The following is a 20,854-nucleotide window of genomic DNA, read 5'->3' as shown; positions in this document are numbered from 1 at the left end:
AATTTCTTTATTTCTTTCATATGTATATGGACTGTATTGGATTGTCTTTTATACAACTCCAAGATCATATTGTGATCAATTTCTTTTACATATTATATGCAGCTGCTTTTCAGTCCATGAATCAGCTTAGGAACAACGCTGTTCTTTCATCTTATCCAGTGATCCATATGCTGCTTACTACATCATTGCATCTAATTCTTTCATATGACCAGACTATTGTCAATTTCGAAAATCTGTAGCAGCATCCACCACATAGGAGTTTATCTCCTTAAAATCTGTTCCTTTGATCTCTGTGAGTACCTTGTGCAACAAGCTATGATCTAATGCTGTTAGTAGGAAGATATGAACACTCTAGACCTCGTGATCATGTGCCTTCTCTCACGATTTCTTTATCTCACAAGATCCATCTATTTCACTGGTTTATCAGATGGCGTTTTCTGTATATGTATATGGCCAATACGCCCATCTCTCTTTAGATACTTTTGAACCTCCACGTTTATCTTTCTAATCTTTATAATCTTTCATGATTGTATGAGTACTCATTGGTTGGTTCATGATCCTTGCTTTATATCTTTAACTCAAGTGCTATTCTTTTATGCATCTTTATATAATATTCATGTGTGTGTCGACACTTTCATATGGTTCTATTATGTTCCAGACATGATCTAATAACTTTGAGATTTTGTTATCTAGGACCTTTGTAACCTAGTACCGTGGCGTCCCAAGTTACATGGTCTGGTACCTTAGATGTTTAGCTGGCCAGCCTTGTCTCTATGTCTGGTCTGGTTTCCCTTATGAACCTCGGATTTGTTTTCTATGCACCATTCTTTTCTATCCAAGATTCCTTTATCTTATGGAACACTTGGTCTATCTTGTATAGACTCCATAGCAACTTGATTATGTCTCTTCTAGGACATTAGATTTGATGCTAAGCTGGTTTTCTTTTCATTTCTTTTCTCGGGTCAGTGTCTGGCATCTATATTAGCTTCTTAATAGCTTTGTATAATCTTTCTTTGGACGTCTTAAATCATAATGTATAGTCCAAGGATCTTTGCCAAGACAATGATGGTTAAAACCATTCTTATCATTCTTTATCCAGCTTATAATCTTTCTTCTTAAATATTGAATAGACGGATTCTTTGATCATGCAATCCATGTACCTGGCCACAATCTAATCACCCATGTTTGGCTCAAGTTTTCTTTGAATTCGTGGGAGAAAGTAATACTCCTATCCAATATATATTCCCAATCCTCTTCTGAGGTTCCATCTTAGATGGCACATATATGTATGTGGTGGTTTATTCAAAATCTCTTAAGATGGTGTATATCTGGTTTTTATGACCCGTATCAATCTGAGATGGGAATATCTATGCTCACTTATATGGCCTGATGCATATTCATCATTCTATACATGTAAATTCATAATGTCCCCAAGCTTTATAGACTTTAGAGTCTTAGTCTTATAGGTAATGGCTTACATGGCCGAACCTTTATAGGTAGTGGCTTACTTGGCCGAACCTTTATAGGTAATGGATTGTGTGCGGCCAAGCCTGCACTATACGGCCAAGTCACGGCCAAGTCATGGCCAATGCGTTTATAAGTGATTGCCTTTGCGGCTGACCTGTTCATAATATGGTCTCTTCGGCCGAGTAATGGCCTCTTAGGTTTGGCAGTTTGTATCATGGCCTTCTACGGCCGAGGAAATGTCTTTTATGGCCGAGCCATTTATAACATGGTCTTTAGACCATAGTAGTACACGAACTTGTAGTATTGATCATGGGTTTATCCTCTCTCCCCCTCTTGACTGTACTATAATTTCGTGATGCTTGGGACAATTAAGCCTAATGAGTTTCCCTATGTGTACATGTTTCAACGTGAGATCTTTACGGGATAACTCTGTGCCTTTTCAATATTAATCTTTGCATCAAGTTCTAGACTAGGATGGCTAATCCTATCATGCCATAAAGTGTAAAATTTCGTGGGATATATCAGTATAGTCAGCACTTCTCTTGCCTCTTATCATACTGATCTTGTAGCATAGTTTTAAATCAGAAGAGATCATAGGTATAGTCTCGACCACTTATAAGGTCTTAGGCGTTTTCTTTAAAAACCGAAGGAACTTGTTTCCTTCTTGCCCATTGTTTCTATTTGGAAACCATTTATAACTCAATGGGTCATACATTCTTTTGGTGTATATAATGCCTTTGAGGCAATGCCTTAGCCATAGTTTTCTTACTAGGCTTTACTATACCTATTCACGATTTTTCTTGATATGATGCTCTTTAGGCAATACTTTATCAATGGAAACATTCATTTATTCAAGTGAGATCAGGCAAGATATAATGAAATCAAATTCTATTATATAAAATCGTGAATGACAATTAGGTTAAAGCAAATCACAAGTCAAGGACTTAAAATAAAATGTCAAGATCTTTCTTTAGTTAATGGATAAGCCGGCCACTCCATCTATTACATTGGACACGGCTGCCTTGGATTCATCCTGATCCATATCAGTCTTATTTGTATCAGGATATCTCATCTCACTGCTCCTCTTTAGTACCTTGTCATCCACGGACGTCATTTGTGTACTGAACAGACAGCCCACGTGGGCCAAAATCACCCGAACAGTCCACGGGAAGGGCCAGCGTGCTGAGTCCAAGGACCTACGTGCTGATATGTGTACTGACGGACAGCCACGGACATCCTATGTGTGCTGACAGACACAGATGGACACACACGGACACACACGGACGTCCTGTGTGTTACTGAACAGACAGCCCACATGGGCCAAAATCACCCGAACAGTCCACGGGAAGGGTCAGCGTGTTGAGTCCAAGGACCAACGTGCTGATATGTGTACTGATGGACAGCCGCGGATGTCCTGTGTGTGTTGACGGAGACACACGGACAGCCACGGACGTCCTCTGTGTGCTGGTGGACACCCACGGACGTCCTGTGTGTACTGAACAGACAGCCTACGTGGGTCAAAATCACCCGAACAGTCCACGGGAAGGGCCAGCGTGCTGATTCCAAGGACCTACGTGCTGATATGTGTACAGACGGACAGCCAAGGACATCCTGTGTGTGCTGACGGACACAGATGGACACACACGGACACACACAGACGTCCTGGGTGTGCTGGCGGACACCCACAGACGTCCTGTGTGTACTGAACAGACAGCCCACGTGGGCCAAAATCACCCGAACAGTCCACGGCAAGGGCCAGCGTGCGGAATCCAAGGACCTACGTGCTCATATGTGTACTGACGGACAGCCATGGACGTCCTGTGTGTGCTGACGGACACAGATGGACACACACGGACACACACGGACGTCCTGTGTGTGCTGGCGGACACCCACAGACGTCATGTGTGTACTGAACAGACAGCCCACGTGTCCAAAATCACCCGAACAGTCCACGGGAAGGGTCAGCGTGCTGAGTCCAAGGACCAACGTGCTGATATGTGTACTGACGGACAGCCGCGGACGTCCTGTGTGTGATGACGGACACACACGGCAACACACGGACAGCCACAGACATCCTGTGTGTGCTGACGAACACACACGGACGTCCTGTGTGTGCTGACGGACACCCACAGACGTCATGTGTGTACTGAACAGGCAGCCCACTTTGGCCAAAATCACCTGAACAGTCCACGGGAAGGGCCAGCATGCTGAGTCCAAGGACCAGCGTGCTGATATGTGTACTGATGGACAGCCACGGACATCCTGTGTGAGCTGATGGACACACACGGACACATACAGACACACACGGACAGCCACGGACGTCCTGTTTGTGCTGATGGACAGCCACAAACAGCCACGGACGTCTTGTGTGTGCTGGCGGACACCCACGGGCGTCCTGTGCGTACTGAACATCGGGCCAAAATCACCCAAACAGTCCACGGGAAGGGCCAGCGTGCTGAGTCCAAGGACCAACGTGCTGATATGTGTACTGATGGACAGCCACGGACATCATGTGTGTGCTGACGGACACACAAGGACACACACGGAAAGCCACGGACGTCCTGTGTGTGCTGACGGACACACACGGACGTCCTGTGTGTGGTGACGGACAACCATTGACATCCTGTGTGTGCTGACGAACACACACGGACACACACGGACAGCCACGTATGTCCTGTGTGTGCTGAAGGACAGCCACAGATGTCATGTGTGTGCTGGCGGACTGTAAGACCCAAACCTGGATCCCTTGATCCAACCAGTCTGCGGCCTTACCTAATATCTAAGTGTACTTCAGCCGGTTTAAGTCCAATAGTTTCTAAGTCATTTTTCAATCATTGAGGTTCATGTAATTAAACAATACAATGCGGAAGCTTAAGGTAAACATCATTTCATATATATAAGTCAATGTGATCCACACAAATCATTCATATCATTCAGTTGCACAATAGGCTATCATAAGTTCACTGTATCAAACTACACTACATCACACATCCCACACGGCCAAGGTCTTCATTGCTCCTTAGCCTTACCACGATCCCTGTCAGGACCTGAAAACAAAACCCACAACACATATGCATAAGAATCACAACTGATACCCTAGCAAACATCATCCTAAGCATGGTTCGGATACTTAGCCTAATCTGGCCAAAAGTGACCCTTTCTGATACTTGTCCAGAAACTAAATAAAATTAATGATAATTCATGATAATTCATGAATAATAGAATGGTCAAGTCAGATTTCTCAGAACCAGCCTCGATCATACTGATCTCGCCCACGAACAGCTCATATGGCCATAACTGTCCACCTCTAAATCATTGAGATAAAACTAATCTTTCACCATGATAATTGATGATAAATAGCCACTAAGAGATAATCAAGGTCGGATCCTATCAATCCCCTTTGGAACTATAAGATCGGACCTTACATGCCCAACCAAGGCCATGGAGAGATTACACTGATCTGGCCAAGGCCTGGTGTTGCGGCCAGCAATTCAGCAGCTCAACCAGAGGTCGACCCAACACCCTACTCAACCAGCCAAGGCGCCAACCAGGACATACGTGCACTAAAAATGCCATATCTTACAAACCAGGAGGGTTTAAATCACGAGGATAATTTTTATGGATTCTACACTCAAGAGGGAGTCCAGGCAAATTGGAATCTGCCCAAAATATTCACGGAGCAAGAAGTTATGAATTTTACAATTCAGAGGTTTCTCAGCCCGTCCATCTGCGAGTATGCGACTTTAGAAGAGGATTCAAGCCCAAAGAAGAAGCGGCCTGAACCAAAACCGATCATAGGAATCAAGAGGAGTTTATTAGCTTTCCAGAAAGCCCAAGATCTCGAGAAATGGTCAAGGAAATTGGAAGATATGATCAATTTCCCAAAACCGGCCAAACCAGCTCTACACTTGCCTTATTTGGAAGATCCGGGTTTCACATCGAACCAACCTCAAGAATGGCAACCAGGAGACCTTCTAAGTCATTCAGAGGCACTCTACAACATCATAGGAAGCACCATGCCACACTGGATCAGGCGGATCCCAATCAAACCAAAAGATCAAGCCGGTTTGCATCAATTGGCCAAACCGACATCATTTAAGGAAAGTCTTCAACCAATTCAACTTGGTTCGACCCAGGGCTATCTATGGGAACCAGGAGATACTCTAGACCATTCAGAAGACATCCAAGACGTCCTCAGCTGGACCAGCACCCAGGAGATCAGGCGGATCTCTCTTCCCATCAACCTTCCATATTTGGCAACATCTACACTAAATGCTTTGGAGAAGTTTCTACAGATTTTTGCCCAAGACCAACGGCCATATTCTCTTTTACTGAGGCCAAGGAGTATTTCAGGAAGGCTTGAAGATCATGGCCACGTCCAGAAGCTATCAAGATACAAGTCTTCACAAGTTTCTCTTTTGGAAGGAAGCAAATCAAGCCTAACGGCTATATTCCATGGAGTCATCAAAGCCTTTGCTCCCAAGACTTTAAGTTCAAGTTATTTTGTTTCCTTTTATCATTTTATGACTGTTAGAGTCTGTCCTTGTCGAGCCTATAAAGCTCTAGTCTTTGCTTCATTGTAAATGACCCATTTTTGAAAGTAATAAGAATTATTCAGTTTTCTAGTTTTCTTAAAACTATTGTTCTAAGTCTTTTGAGTTTGTGTGAAGCAGCTCCAAAGCACCTTGACTTATCAAGGCTCCTTTCCATAGAGTCTTGTGGCGTCCTCAATCCCCCATCCTTCCACTCCAATTCGTTTGCCAAGCTTGAGAGAGACATCAGTCCAGCAAGCAAAGCACCATCTCAATCCACTTCAATCATCTTTTGATCAAGCTGAGAGTGTTACACAACCAGCAGCTTGATTCCATCCTATCTATCTTTATTTATCTTGTTTTATCATATTAGAAATCATATCTCATTTGATTTTGCATTTGTTTTCAGGTTCATAACTTGCATTCCATCATATCGCCCATCCGATCATCTCTTTGGTCGACCCATCCAAGCTTCCATCATCCATCTTGCCCACCCTGAATCCTAGCCTACAACATTTGGTATCAGAGCTTAAGCTCCTGAATCAGGTCCATTCTATCCTTGCATCATTCATCTTGTTTGCATTTGTTTTTCCATTTATAAATAAAAAAAAAAACTGTTTTTTGCATTTTTGTGTTCTTTGTTCATCATAAATTGAAAAGCCATAAAGAGTTGAGATAGGAGACGACCTGTTGTCTAGTTTGATTCATTTCATCCATAAAAAGAAAAGAAAAACGTGTTTGCATTCATTCCCCAGCTCCACTTTCCATTTTTAGATTTTGTGCATTCATTTCAAAAAAAAAAAAAAGATCTGCATTTTCATAGTTGTTTCTTGCTTAAAAAAAAATAAATAAAAAGTTATACCATTTTTAATTTCGTGCATACCATATTTGTTTCATAAGTTTGTTATTTGCATTCAAAAAAAAAAAAATCATTCAGCTTAATTTATATCATTTTGGGTTCAAGTATACATTTTAGTTTCCATTTCCGGTGTTTTTGCATTTCATCTTAAGAAAATTCAAAAAAAATCAGTGTTAGTTTAATTTCCATATTTTCTTCCCATTTTTGTTTCTTTTCATACCATATTGTTTAATTTCGAAATTGCATTCAGAAAACCAAAAGAAAAATCATTTTAGTATAGTTACTTCATTTCGGTTCATAATTGCATATTTTCTCGGTTTAGTTAAATTGCATTTGTTTTATTTTGGTTAGACCAAAACTTTCCATACCTTCACTTTTTCTTTGAGATTGTTTTCAGGAAGCAATGGAGGAGGAGAGACACGGCCAAAACCTAAGGGCCACCTTGAGCCAACAGTCCGCAGCTCTACAACAGCTCCAAATTAAGATTGCTCAATTGGAGAAAAGAAATCAGGCACAAGGCCAACGTCCACATGAAGGAGAAAGGAGATTTGGAAATGTACCAGGGGCAGTCTATGTCGAGCCCAAGCCACCAGATCCTTCAAGGATCAATCAAACTCCAACTTCTAAAACCCACAACCCTTATGTTGTTAATTCTTGGTTTGATTATAACTCTTTTGCTGATAAAGTTGAACTCTTTAAATTTTCAGGAAAAAGAGGTTATCTAAGATGGGAGAGGAACCTTGATGAATGGTTTCACTACAACAACATCCTGAGGAAAGAGAGGCTAGCTTATGCCATTGATCAACTAAAAGATGATGCTCTTAAATGGTGGGTACAAGAAGAGGATGATAGATGGTTTTACAAGGAGCCAGCTATCAAAACGTGGAGAGCTCTTAAGGAAGTCATGAGGGATAGATTTGCACCAGATTATACAAGGTCTGAAATCCAGGAACTATATCCAAGGAGATATTCAACTCATGGTTCCAAAGAAGCAAGGAAAATTGTGGAACAAGAAGTTCAAAGAGTCTTGCCTAAAGAAGCCAACTTTCAGCCAAACCAGGGGCACGCCATTGTCCACTGCTTAGAGCAGGAGAGTGACATCCCAAAGGTCAGGAAGATGAGTACAAGTGTCGGCCAAAACACTTTGATCAGGTCCAAAGACAAACCAGAGCAAGTTATTGTCCAAGTAAAGGCTAAGGTAAGTCCTATACATGATAAATCTTTTCATAAATCATCTACCACTTGTATGATGCACTTGTCTTTGTCCAAGAGTGTTATTACAGGTCTAAATGAGCCTAGGTACATAGAAGAAGAGGCGCCAGGCACAAACCTTCCAATGGACCAGAAGGAAGCTCAAAGCACAAAGCAATCAAAGTTGCTTAATAAACCAAAACCAGTGATCCAAGTATCAAACCAAGGTAAGTGTCTAACACCACCTTTAGATACTGGTTTAAACATTTATATTCTTGGTACAGGGATACCAGATGAGAGCCATATGCTTACTGGAGTTCCAAGTGCCGAACCAGATCATGAGCTCAATCAAAATCCACACCATAAGTGGAAACCGAAATCTGAACAATGTACTGTTCAAGTGCCAAAATCTGAGGTAAAATTCACTTTAAACCAGAATGTTTTTATTGATTCTATGACAAGATTAATGCACTTGTCTTGTCCAAGGAAAAGTGAAATTGGTACAGGAAAGCAAGGTTATTACAAGGCAAACAAAGAACAAGAAGTTCTTACTGCCACATTTGACATTAAGGTTAATTGTTCTATGTTTTCTTCAGTTTATAAATCCCTATACTTTGGTATAATACACTTGTCTTTGCCAAGATGTTTTGATCCAGGGATAAGTCAAGAAGAACATAAAAACCGAGCTGAGCTATCACAAGAAGATGGTTATGCCAACCAAGGTAAACATTTGCAAGAAAGGCAGCCATCTAACCAAATCTGTCCAAAGAAGAATATCATTCTTCATCATGCTGATGCACCCAAGGTAAATTCGACCATAACAAATTCTGTTCATGAAATTCCAGTATCAGATATAATTCACTTGGTCTTTGTCCAGAATGTTAAAAAAATTTCAGGTTGCAAAGAAGAAAGCTTCGAAGAAATCCCACCGGATAATCTTTTGTTGCTAGGAGGATCAAACCCAAAGATGGTCAGAGCTGAGCCTGCTAGGAGTATGAAGGACCATCCACTGAAGAAGAGAAGCAATGCAAAAGTCCATAGCAGAGGCGTGATCCTATCCTATTTGCTGAAAGAAGAGCCACCTGATGAACAATCCATCACCAAACCAAAACAATATCAAGGTAAGACCTTAGAATCTCAAAAGAGTATGAAAGCTGACTTGCTCTATCTTGGTGCAGGTTATACAGTTTCGAGGTCGAAACCTTTTCAAGGGGGAGGGAATGTTGCGGCCAGCAATTCAGCAGCTCAACCAGAGGTCGACCCAACACCCTACTCAACCAGCCAAGGCGCCAACCAGGACATACGTGCACTAAAAATGCCATATCTTACAAACCAGGAGGGTTTAAATCACGAGGATAATTTTTATGGATTCTACACTCAAGAGGAGTCCAGGCAAATTGGAATCTGCCCAAAATATTCACGGAGCAAGAAGTTATGAATTTTACAATTCAGAGGTTTCTCAGCCCGTCCATCTGCGAGTATGCGACTTTAGAAGAGGATTCAAGCCCAAAGAAGAAGCGGCCTGAACCAAAACCGATCATAGGAATCAAGAGGAGTTTATTAGCTTTCCAGAAAGCCCAAGATCTCGAGAAATGGTCAAGGAAATTGGAAGATATGATCAATTTCCCAAAACCGGCCAAACCAGCTCTACACTTGCCTTATTTGGAAGATCCGGGTTTCACATCGAACCAACCTCAAGAATGGCAACCAGGAGACCTTCTAAGTCATTCAGAGGCACTCTACAACATCATAGGAAGCACCATGCCACACTGGATCAGGCGGATCCCAATCAAACCAAAAGATCAAGCCGGTTTGCATCAATTGGCCAAACCGACATCATTTAAGGAAAGTCTTCAACCAATTCAACTTGGTTCGACCCAGGGCTATCTATGGGAACCAGGAGATACTCTAGACCATTCAGAAGACATCCAAGACGTCCTCAGCTGGACCAGCACCCAGGAGATCAGGCGGATCTCTCTTCCCATCAACCTTCCATATTTGGCAACATCTACACTAAATGCTTTGGAGAAGTTTCTACAGATTTTTGCCCAAGACCAACGGCCATATTCTCTTTTACTGAGGCCAAGGAGTATTTCAGGAAGGCTTGAAGATCATGGCCACGTCCAGAAGCTATCAAGATACAAGTCTTCACAAGTTTCTCTTTTGGAAGGAAGCAAATCAAGCCTAACGGCTATATTCCATGGAGTCATCAAAGCCTTTGCTCCCAAGACTTTAAGTTCAAGTTATTTTGTTTCCTTTTATCATTTTATGACTGTTAGAGTCTGTCCTTGTCGAGCCTATAAAGCTCTAGTCTTTGCTTCATTGTAAATGACCCATTTTTGAAAGTAATAAGAATTATTCAGTTTTCTAGTTTTCTTAAAACTATTGTTCTAAGTCTTTTGAGTTTGTGTGAAGCAGCTCCAAAGCACCTTGACTTATCAAGGCTCCTTTCCATAGAGTCTTGTGGCGTCCTCAATCCCCCATCCTTCCACTCCAATTCGTTTGCCAAGCTTGAGAGAGACATCAGTCCAGCAAGCAAAGCACCATCTCAATCCACTTCAATCGTCTTTTGATCAAGCTGAGAGTGTTACACAACCAGCAGCTTGATTCCATCCTATCTATCTTTATTTATCTTGTTTTATCATATTAGAAATCATATCTCATTTGATTTTGCATTTGTTTTCAGGTTCATAACTTGCATTCCATCATATCGCCCATCCGATCATCTCTTTGGTCGACCCATCCAAGCTTCCATCATCCATCTTGCCCACCCTGAATCCTAGCCTACAACACCTGGTGGCGTGCCCATGAGTCTGAACCCACTGAACACTTAATAATATAGTAGAGAAGAGATATATTGACAGGGAAAGAGTAATAGATGCAACCAACAACACATGGATCAATCGGCCAGACCACCCGGATTAATGGTCTTGGGCGATACCACTTGGTTAACATCCTGTACCTTAGGTGTGTGCTCGGAAGTCCCCAAACTCTTCTCCACAGTCTTATCCTTCTGTCTAGTATCCATTTTCGATCAAGTCTCCCTTGCCCACGGCTAGAACTCACCGGAATCACCAAACCTTCACACGGACTGCCTTGCGGCCAACTTCTCTCTTTTCTTTCTTTGATTCTGTAACGAATTGGGCAGATTTTCCCCTTCTCTCTCTGATGATAAATGTCAACAGGAGGGACTTGTATTTATAGGAGAAGAGCCCGCCAACTGCTCTGGGAGAACAGAAGCATTGATTGGATGATGGGACACATGCGGTTGCACCTTTCGCCCAAACCGTCCAACCGCTCACAACTGCTCTTCTCTTCGTTTGGGCTGATCGATCTCTGGCCCAATAGCTTTCCCACTTGCATAGCTTACTTGCCAGAGTCCCTCAGACCCATCGGACCCCCATGTCCATGATCCGGACCTTAACCACCCATGATCTGCAATGACCGCCCAAGACTCCAACACTCCACCCAGCTGAGATGAGCTGAGTGCTAGCTGCCCCAGCTGAGTGAGCTACTCCTCCAGCTCCAGTGAGCTAGTTCAGACTATGTGAACTCCCTTCCAGCTCCACCGAGCTGAATGAGCTGCCTCCGGACCTTGTCCAGCATCCGGACCACTCGTCCAGCTCTCTTTAGCTTCCTTCCTTCTTATCTTGGTCAAGTCTCAGCCATCTGATGCACTTAACCTTCTGTTTGGACCATGATATGCTTGTCTTTAGATCATTTGACCTGACTGGTGCATCTCCTCGTACCATGGCCCGTCCTGATGGCCATATCTAGAACTTGGGACTTGACACGGACACCCACGGATGTCCTGTGTGTACTGAACAGACAGCCCACGTGGGCCAAAATCACCCAAACAGTCCACGGGAAGGGCCAGTGTGCTGAGTCAAAGGACCAACGTGCTGATATGTGTACTGATGGACAGCCACGAACGTCCTGTGTGTGCTGGCGGACACAGACGGACACACACAGACAGCCACGGACGTCTTGTGTGTACTGGCGGACACCCACAGATGTCCTGTGTGTACTGAACAGACAGCCTACGTGGGCCAAAATCACCCGAACAGTCCGCGGGAAGGGTCAGCGTGCTGAGTCCAAGGACCAACGTACTGATATGTGTACTGATGGACAGCCACGGACGTCCTGTGTGTGCTGACAGACACGCACGTACACACACATACGTCCTGTGTGTGCTGACGGACACACACAGACGTCCTGTGTGTGCTGACGGACACCCACGGACGTCCTGTGTGTGCTGACGGACACACACGGACACACACGGACAGCCACGAACGTCCTATGTGTGCTGACGGATAGCCACAAACAGCCACAGACGTCCTGTGTGTGCTGGCGGACACCCACGGACGTCCTGTGTGTACTGAACAGACAGCCCACGTGGGCCAAAAATCACCCAAACAGTCCACGGGAAGGGCCAGCGTGCTGAGGCCAAGGACCAACGTGCTGATATGTGTACTGATGGACAGCCACAGATGTCCTGTGTGTGCTGACGGACACAGACGGACACACACGAACACACACAGACAGCCACAGACGTCCTATGTGTGCGGGTGGCCACCCACGGACGTCCTGTGTGTACTGAACAGACAGCCCACGTGGGCCAAAATCCCCCAAACAGTCCACGGGAAGGGTCAGCGTGCTGAATCCAAGGACCAACGTGCTGATATGTGTACTGATGGACAGCCACGGACGTCCTGTGTGTGCTGACGGACACACACGGACACACACAGACAGCCACATACGTCCGATGTGTGCTGACAGACACACACGGATGTCCTGTGTGTGCTGGCGGACGTCCTGGTGTACTGAACAGACAGCCCACGTGGGCCAAAATCACCCAAACAGTCCAAGGGAAGGGTCATCATGCTGAGTCCAAGGACCAACGTGCTGATATGTGTACTGATGGACAGCCGCGGATGTACTGTGTGTGCTGACGGACACACACGGCAACACACGGACAGCCACAGACATCCTGTGTGTGCTGACGGACACACACGGACATCCTGTGTGTGCTGACGGACACCCACAGACGTCATGTGTGTACTGAACAGACAGCTCACATGGGCCAAAATCACCCGAACAGTCCACGGGAAGGGCCAGCGTGCTGAGTCCAAGGACCAGCGTGCTGATATGTGTACTGATGGACAGCCACGGACGTCCTGCGTGTGCTGATGGACACACACGGACACGCAGAGACACACACGGACAGCCACGGACGTCCTGTGTGTGCTGACGGACAGCCACAGACAGCCACAGACGTCCTGTGTGTGCTGGCGGACACCCACGGACGTCCTGTGTGTACTGAACAGATAACCCACGTGGGCCAAAATCACCCAAACAGTCCACGGGAAGGGCCAGCGTGCTGAGTCCAAGGACCAACGTGCTGATATGTGTACTGATGGACAGCGACGGATGTCCTGTGTGTGCTGACGGACACACACGGACGTCCTGTGTGTGGTGATGGACACCCACTGACGTCCTGTGTGTGCTGACGGACACACACAGACACACACGGACAGCCATGGATGTCCTGTGTGTGCTGAAGGACAGCCACGGACAGCCACAGATGTCCTGTGTATGCTGGCGGACACCCACAGACGTCATGTGTGTACTGAACAGACAGCCCACGTGGGCCAAAATCAACAAAACAGTCCACGGGAAGGGCCAGCGTGCTGAGTCAAAGGACCAACGTGCTGTACTGATGGACAGCCACGGACGTTCTGTGTGTGCTGACGGACACAGACGGACACACACGGACACACACGGACAGCCATGAACGTCGTGTATGTACTGGCGGACACCCACAGACGTCCTGTGTGTACTGAACAGACAGCCCACGTGGGCCAAAATCACCCGAACAGTCCACGAGAAGGGTCAGCGTGCTGAGTCCAAGGACCAACGTGCTGATATGTGTACTGATGGACAGCGACGGACGTCCTGTGTGTGCTGACAGACACACACACGGACGTCCGGTGTGTGCTTACGGACAGCCACAAACGTTCTGTGTGTGCTGGCTGACACCCACAGACGTCCTGTGCGTACTGTACAGACAGCCCACGTGGGCCAATATCACCCAAACAGTCCACAGGAAGGGCCAGCGTGCTGAGTCGAAGGACCGGCGTGCTGATATGTGAACTGATGGACAGCCACAGACGTTCTGTGTCTGCTGACAGACAGCCACAGACAGCCACAAATGTCCTGTGTGTGCTGGCAGACACCGACGGACTTCCTTTGTGTACTAAACAGACAGCCCACGTGGGCCAAAATCACCCAAACAGTCCACGGGAAGGGCCAGCGTGCTGAGTCAAAGGACCAACGTGCTGATATTTGTACTGATGGACAGCCACAGACGTCCTGTGTGTGCTGACGGACACAGACGGACACACACGAACACACACGGACAGCCACAGACGTCCTATGTGTGCGGGTGGCCACCCACGGACGTCCTGTGTGTACTGAACAGACAGCCCACGTGGGCCAAAAATCACCCAAACAGTCCACGGGAAGGGCCAGCGTGCTGAGGCCAAGGACCAACGTGCTGATATGTGTACTGATGGACATCCATGGATGTCCTGTGTGTGCTAACGGACACAAACAGACACACACGAACACACACGGACAGCCAGGGACGTCCTGTGTGTACTGAACAGACAGCCCAAGTGGGCAAAAATCACCCGAACAGTCCACGGGAAGGGTCAGCGTGCTGAGTCCAAGGACCAACGTGCTGATATGTGTACTGATGGACAGCCACATACGTCCTGTGTGTGCTGACGGACACACACGGACACACACGGACAGCCACATACGTCATGTGTGTGCTGACAGACACACACGGATGTCCTGTGTGTGCTGGCGGACACCCACAGACGTCCTGTGTGTACTGAACAGACAGCCCACGTGGGCCAAAATCATCCGAACAGTCCACGGGAAGGGTCAGCGTGCTGAGTCCAAGGACCAACGTGATGTCTTGTGTGTGTTGACGGACACACACGGACAGACACGGACAGCCACGGACGTCCTATGTGTCCACGGACGTCCTGTGTGTGCTGGCGGACAGCCACGGACGTCCTGTGTGTACTGAACAGACAGACCACGTGGGTCAAAATCACCCAAACAGTCCACGGGAAGGGCCAGCGTGCTGAGTCCAAGGACCAACGTGCTGATATGTGTACAGATGGAAAGCCACGGACGTTCTGTGTGTGCTGACAGACACACACGGACAGCCACAGACGTCCTGTGTGTGCTGACGGACACACACGGACGTCCTGTGTGTACTCAACAGACACACACGGAGGACAAAAATCACCCAAACAGTCCACGGGAAGGGCCAGCGTGCTGAGGCCAAGGACCAACTTGCTGATATGTGTACTGATCGACAGCCACAGATGTCCTGTGTGTGCTGACGGACACAGGCGGGCACACACGAACACACACAGACAGCCACGGACGTGCTATGTGTGCTGACGGACAGCCACGGACGTCCTGTGTGTGGTGGCGGACAGCCACGGACGTCCTGTGTGTACTGAACAGACAGACCACGTGGGCCAAAATCACCCAAACAGTCCACGGGAAGGGCCAGCGCGCTGAGTCCAAGGACCAGCGTGCTGATATGTGTACTGATGGAAAGCCACGGACGTTCTGTGTGTGCTGACAGACACACACGGACAGCGACGGACGTCCTGTGTGTGCTGACAGACACACATGGACGTCCTGTGTGTACTGAACGGACACACACGGAGGACAAAAATCACCCAAACAGTCCACGCGAAGGGCTAGCGTGCTGAGGCCAAGGACCAACGTGCTGATATGTGTACTGATGGAAAGCCACAGATGTCATGTGTGTGCTGACGGACACAGGCGGACACACACGGATAGCCACAGACGTCCTGTGTGTGCTAGCGGACACCCCCGGACGTCCTGTGTGTACTGAACAGACAGCCCACGTGGGCCAAAATCACCCAAACAGTCCGCGGGAAGGGTCAGCGTGCTGACTCCAAGGACCAACGTGCTGATATGTGTACTGATGGACAGCCACGGACGTTCTGTGTGTGCTGACGGACAGACACGGACACACACAGACAGCCACAGACGTCCTGTGTGTGCTGACAGACACACACGGACGTCCTGTGTGTGCTGACGGACACCCACGGACGTCCTGTGTGGACTTAACAGACAGCCCACGTGGGCCAAAATCATCCGAAAAGTCCATAGGAAGGGTCAGCGTGCTGAGACCAAGGACCAACCTGATGATATGTGTACTGATGGACAGCCACAGACGTCTTGTGTGTGCTGACAGACACACACAGACACATACGGACAGCCACGGACGTCCTGTGTGTGCTGACGGACACCCACGAACGTCCTGTGTGTGCTGACGGACACCCACGGACGTCCTGTGTGTACTGAACAGACAGCCCACGTGGGCCAAAATCACCCGAACAGTCCACGGGAAGGGCCAGCGTGCTGATATATGTACTGATGGACAGCCACAGACGTCCTGTGTGTGCTGACAGACACACACGGACGTCCTGTGTTTGCTGACGGACAGCCACGGACGTCCTGTGTGTGCTGGCGAACACCCACGGAGGTCCTATGTGTACTGAACAGACAGCCCACGTGGGCCTAAATCACCCAAACAGTCCACGGGAAGAGCCAGCATGCTGAGTCCAAGGACCAGCGTGCTGATATGTGAAGTGATGGAAGGCCACAGACGTTCTGTTTGTGCTGACGGACAGCCACGGACAGCTACAGACGTCCTGTGTGTGTGCTGGCGGACACCAACGGACGTCCTGTGTGTACTGAACAGACAGCCCACGGGGCCAAAATCACCCAAACAGTCTACGGGAAGGGCCAGCGTGCGGAGTCAAAGGACCAACGTGCTGATATGTGTACAGATGGACACTCACGGACGTCCTGTCTGTGCTGACGGACACACACGGACACACACGGACAGCCACGGACGTCCTGTGTGTACTGGCGGACACCCACAGACGTCCTGTGTGTACTGAACAGACAGCCCATGTGGGCCAAAATCACCCGAACATTCCACGGGAAGGGTCAGCATGCTGAATCCAAGGACCAACGTGCTGATATGTGTAGTGATGGACAGCCACAGACGTTCTGTGTGTGCTGACGGACACACACGGACGTCCTGTGTATGCTGACGAACACACACGGATGTCCTGTGTGTGCTGACGGACACCCACAGACGTCCTGTGTGTGCTGACTGACAGCCACGGACATCCTGTGTGTGCTGTCGGACAGCCACGGACAGCCACAGACATCCTGTGTGTGCTGGCGGACACCGATGGACGTCCTGTGTGTACTGAACAGACAGCCCACGTGGGCCAAAAATCACCCAAACTGTCCACGGGAAGGGCCAGCGTGCTGAGGCCAAGGACCAACGTGCTGATATGTGTAGTGATGGACAGCCACGGATGTCCTGTGTGTGCTGACGGACACAAACGGACACACATGAACACACACGGACAGCCAGGGACGTCCTGTGTGTGCTGGCGGACACCCACAGACGTCCTGTGTGTACTGACCAGACAGCCCACGTGAGCCAAAATCACCCGAACAGTCCACGGGAAGGGTCAGCGTGCTGAGTCCAAGGACCAACGTGCTGATATGTGTACTGAGGGACAGCCACATAAGTCCTGTGTGTGCTGACGGACACACACGGAAACACACGCACAGCCACATACGTCTTGTGTGTGCTGACAGACACACACAGATGTCCTGTGTGTGCTGGCGGACACCCACGGACGTCCTGTGTGTACTGAACAGACAGCCCACGTGGGCCAAAATCATCCAAAAAGTCCACGGGAAGGGTCAGCGTGCTGAGTCCAAGGACCAACGTGATGATATGTGTACTGATGGACAGCCACAGACGTCCTGTGTGTGCTGACAGACACCCATGGACGTCATGTGTGTGCTTACGGACACCCACAGATGTCCTGTGTGTACTGACCAGACAGCCCACGTGGGCCAAAATCACCCGAACAGTCCACGGGAAGGGCCAGCGTGCTGAGTCCAAGGACCAGCGTGCTGATATGTGTACTGATGGACAGCCACGGACGTCTTGTGTGTGCTGACGGACACACACGGACACACACGGACAGCCACGGACGTCCTATGTGTGCAGACGGAGAGCCACGGACGTCCTGTGTTTGCTGGCGGACACCCACGGACGTCCTGTGTGTACTGAACAGACGGACCACGTGGGCCAAAATCACCCAAACAGTCCACGGGAAGGGCCAGCGTGCTGAGTCCAAGGACCAGCGTGCTGATATGTGTAATGATGGACAGCCACGGACGTTCTGTGTGTGCCGACAGACACACGGACAGCCACGGATGTCCTGTGTGTGCTGACGGACGCACACGGACGTCCTGTGTGTACTGAACGGACACACACGGAGGACAAAAATCACCCAAACAGTCCACGGGAAGGGCCAGCGTGCTGAGGCCAAGGACCAACGTGCTGATATGTGTACTGATGGACAGCCACGGATGTCCTGTGTGTGCTGATGGACACAGGCGGACACACATGAACACACACGGACAGCCACAGACGTCCTGTGTGTGCTAGCGGACACCCCCGGACGTCCTGTGTGTACTGAACAGACAGCCCACGTGGGCCAAAATCACCCGAACAGTCCGCGGGAAGGGTCAGCGTGATGACTCCAAGGACCAACGTGCTGATATGTGTACTGATGGACAGCCACGGACGTCCTATGTGTGCTGACGGACAGACACGGACACACACACACAGCCACAGACGTCCTGTGTGTGCTGACAGACACACACGGACGTCCTGTGTGTGCTGACGGACACTGTAATAACCCTCGCGAGCAGATATAATTTTGGTCGAGAAAATTCTTTAAGATCAGTTTGAAGATTGATCGATCAGAATTTAAATAAAAATTGACACGGTGAATTAATCTCGACGGGGCTGTCTTTTGGTCAAAAAACCATTTCTTGATGGTTCTGGTCGAGTGTTAATTATTATTGTCGGTTTTAATTCATGCTGGGCGAGTTTATTCAGAGCAGGACGAGATTCGAATGATAAAAAATATTTAGTCGAAACAGTCCAAAAAATATCGACAAAACTCTGAAAATTATTTCTGAACAGTCACATGTCTTGCACCTTCTAGCCTACTTGCTTCCTCAGTAATTAGGTCACATGACATGCACCTACTTGCTTACCTGGTTGCTTATTATAAGTCACATGCTGGTCACAAGCTGTTTGCTTCAGCTGCTTGTAGCTTTCTTCATGGAAGGGAAATGTTCAGCTGCTTGTGCTGCTTGGTGTGCTGAAGCATGTCACCAGCTGTCTAACCTCAGCTTTGTCTTTTGTGGGAGCAAACCCTCATCTGAAGAAACTCCTTATGATAGAAAATACCCTCTTCTCTCCTCTGGACGTCCTGTTACTGCAAGAAAAACCAGAGAAAAAATCAGAGAGAAAGAGAGAAAGAAGAGAGAAAAATCTGTGAGAAAAACAGTTGAAAAATTCAGAAAAAAATTCAGAAAAGAGAATTGAGCATGGATGAACCTTTCTCACCATCCTGTGACTTTAACCAGTGTGTTATGGTGTGGTTAAGAACTGAAGGTTTGGTGTCCAGGAGTTTAGAATCACCCAAGTTCTTTAGCCTTTGATTTTATCGGTATGAGATCAGTTTTGCTTGAGCTTAAGTTCTTGTTAGGTAATCAAAACGTTTTGGCCTGTTTCTGATCTTGAACCTATCATAGGTATCTTGTTCTGATCAGGTTAGACGTGTGTTCAGCTTGAAGTTTATATCAACCAAGTTCATCTTAAAGCTTGAGGAAATCGGTAAGCCATAACTACTAGTTCAGAAAAGTTTTGTTTGGAACAAGTGGACTGATTTGTTAAGCTTCCTGTCCAGATTAGTTTTCAAACCTGTGTGTGGATTGATCTTGGTTCAGTTATGTCCCTTAGATATTTTTTTAAAGGCTTAGCTGAACTGAATTATCCTTCAACCGAACTGAACTGCTTTGAACTAAGCTGAGTAGAGTTTCTGTTGGAATCAACCTGACTGATCTTGTATCCACACATTCTGAATCAGGAGTGAAATGGAGTGTTATTAGTTGAGCTCAAGTCTAGTTTTCCCTAGCCAATCTCATGGAATCAAAGGTGAGTCTAGATAGATGATTGATGAGTAGTGATTGAATATTTCTTGATTGAACGTACTGATTGTAGATAATTGATAGGCTTTGTCTCTTGATCAATATTGAATTGGTAAGGTGTTTACTTAGTGTAAACACTTATTAAATATTCATGAATGATCATAGAGGTTTATTCCAAACCTTAGTACTTGTTCTCAAGTACTAATACATATGTATAGTATTAAATATAATTAAGTATGGAAGTATTAATCAGTGAAGTCTTATTATAAACCTGTCTTCCAAAATATTCTCGTATGAATGATGATTACCGTGAATTGGTCCTGTGATATGGAACAAGGTCACGAAGACACGATGATGGGGTCGCACCCTGGAGGCCGTGTAACTGCATGCAGCGTTAGATGTTCAATTTTTGAATATCTGATGGCGATGATGGTGATGCTAACTCGCTAGACTCGTTTAGCCTTTGTGGTTTCTCGGGTCTGGTGTATATATATATATGATTATAAGAATGATATGAGAGACGGGAATAGGAAGTGAGGGATATGATTAGATTCACAATGATGGTAGAATATTCCTTATATATAAATATCCATATATGGAATATATTTCCACTGCATACAAATGAAGTTGATTACTTGAG

At 47.0% G+C, this 20,854-nt stretch overlaps 1 protein-coding gene across 1 annotated transcript; it reads left to right on the top strand.

The window, feature by feature from the left end:
* The first annotated feature begins 6,285 nt into the window (after positions 1–6,285).
* On the top strand, positions 6,286–10,419 carry LOC117130028. Its single transcript, XM_033283187.1, has 2 exons — positions 6,286–8,276; positions 8,334–10,419. The coding sequence occupies exons 1-2, from the start codon at positions 7,262–7,264 to the stop codon at positions 9,485–9,487; spliced, it is 2,169 nt and encodes a 722-aa protein (XP_033139078.1). The 5' UTR covers positions 6,286–7,261; the 3' UTR covers positions 9,488–10,419.
* Positions 10,420–20,854: the final 10,435 nt, after the last annotated feature.

The sequence above is a fragment of the Brassica rapa genome, unplaced genomic scaffold (genome assembly GCF_000309985.2).
Source record: "Brassica rapa cultivar Chiifu-401-42 unplaced genomic scaffold, CAAS_Brap_v3.01 Scaffold0304, whole genome shotgun sequence".
Taxonomy (NCBI): Eukaryota; Viridiplantae; Streptophyta; class Magnoliopsida; order Brassicales; family Brassicaceae; genus Brassica; species Brassica rapa.
The sequence above is the reverse complement of the archived record's forward strand: the minus strand, read 5'-3'. Positions and strand labels throughout refer to the sequence as shown.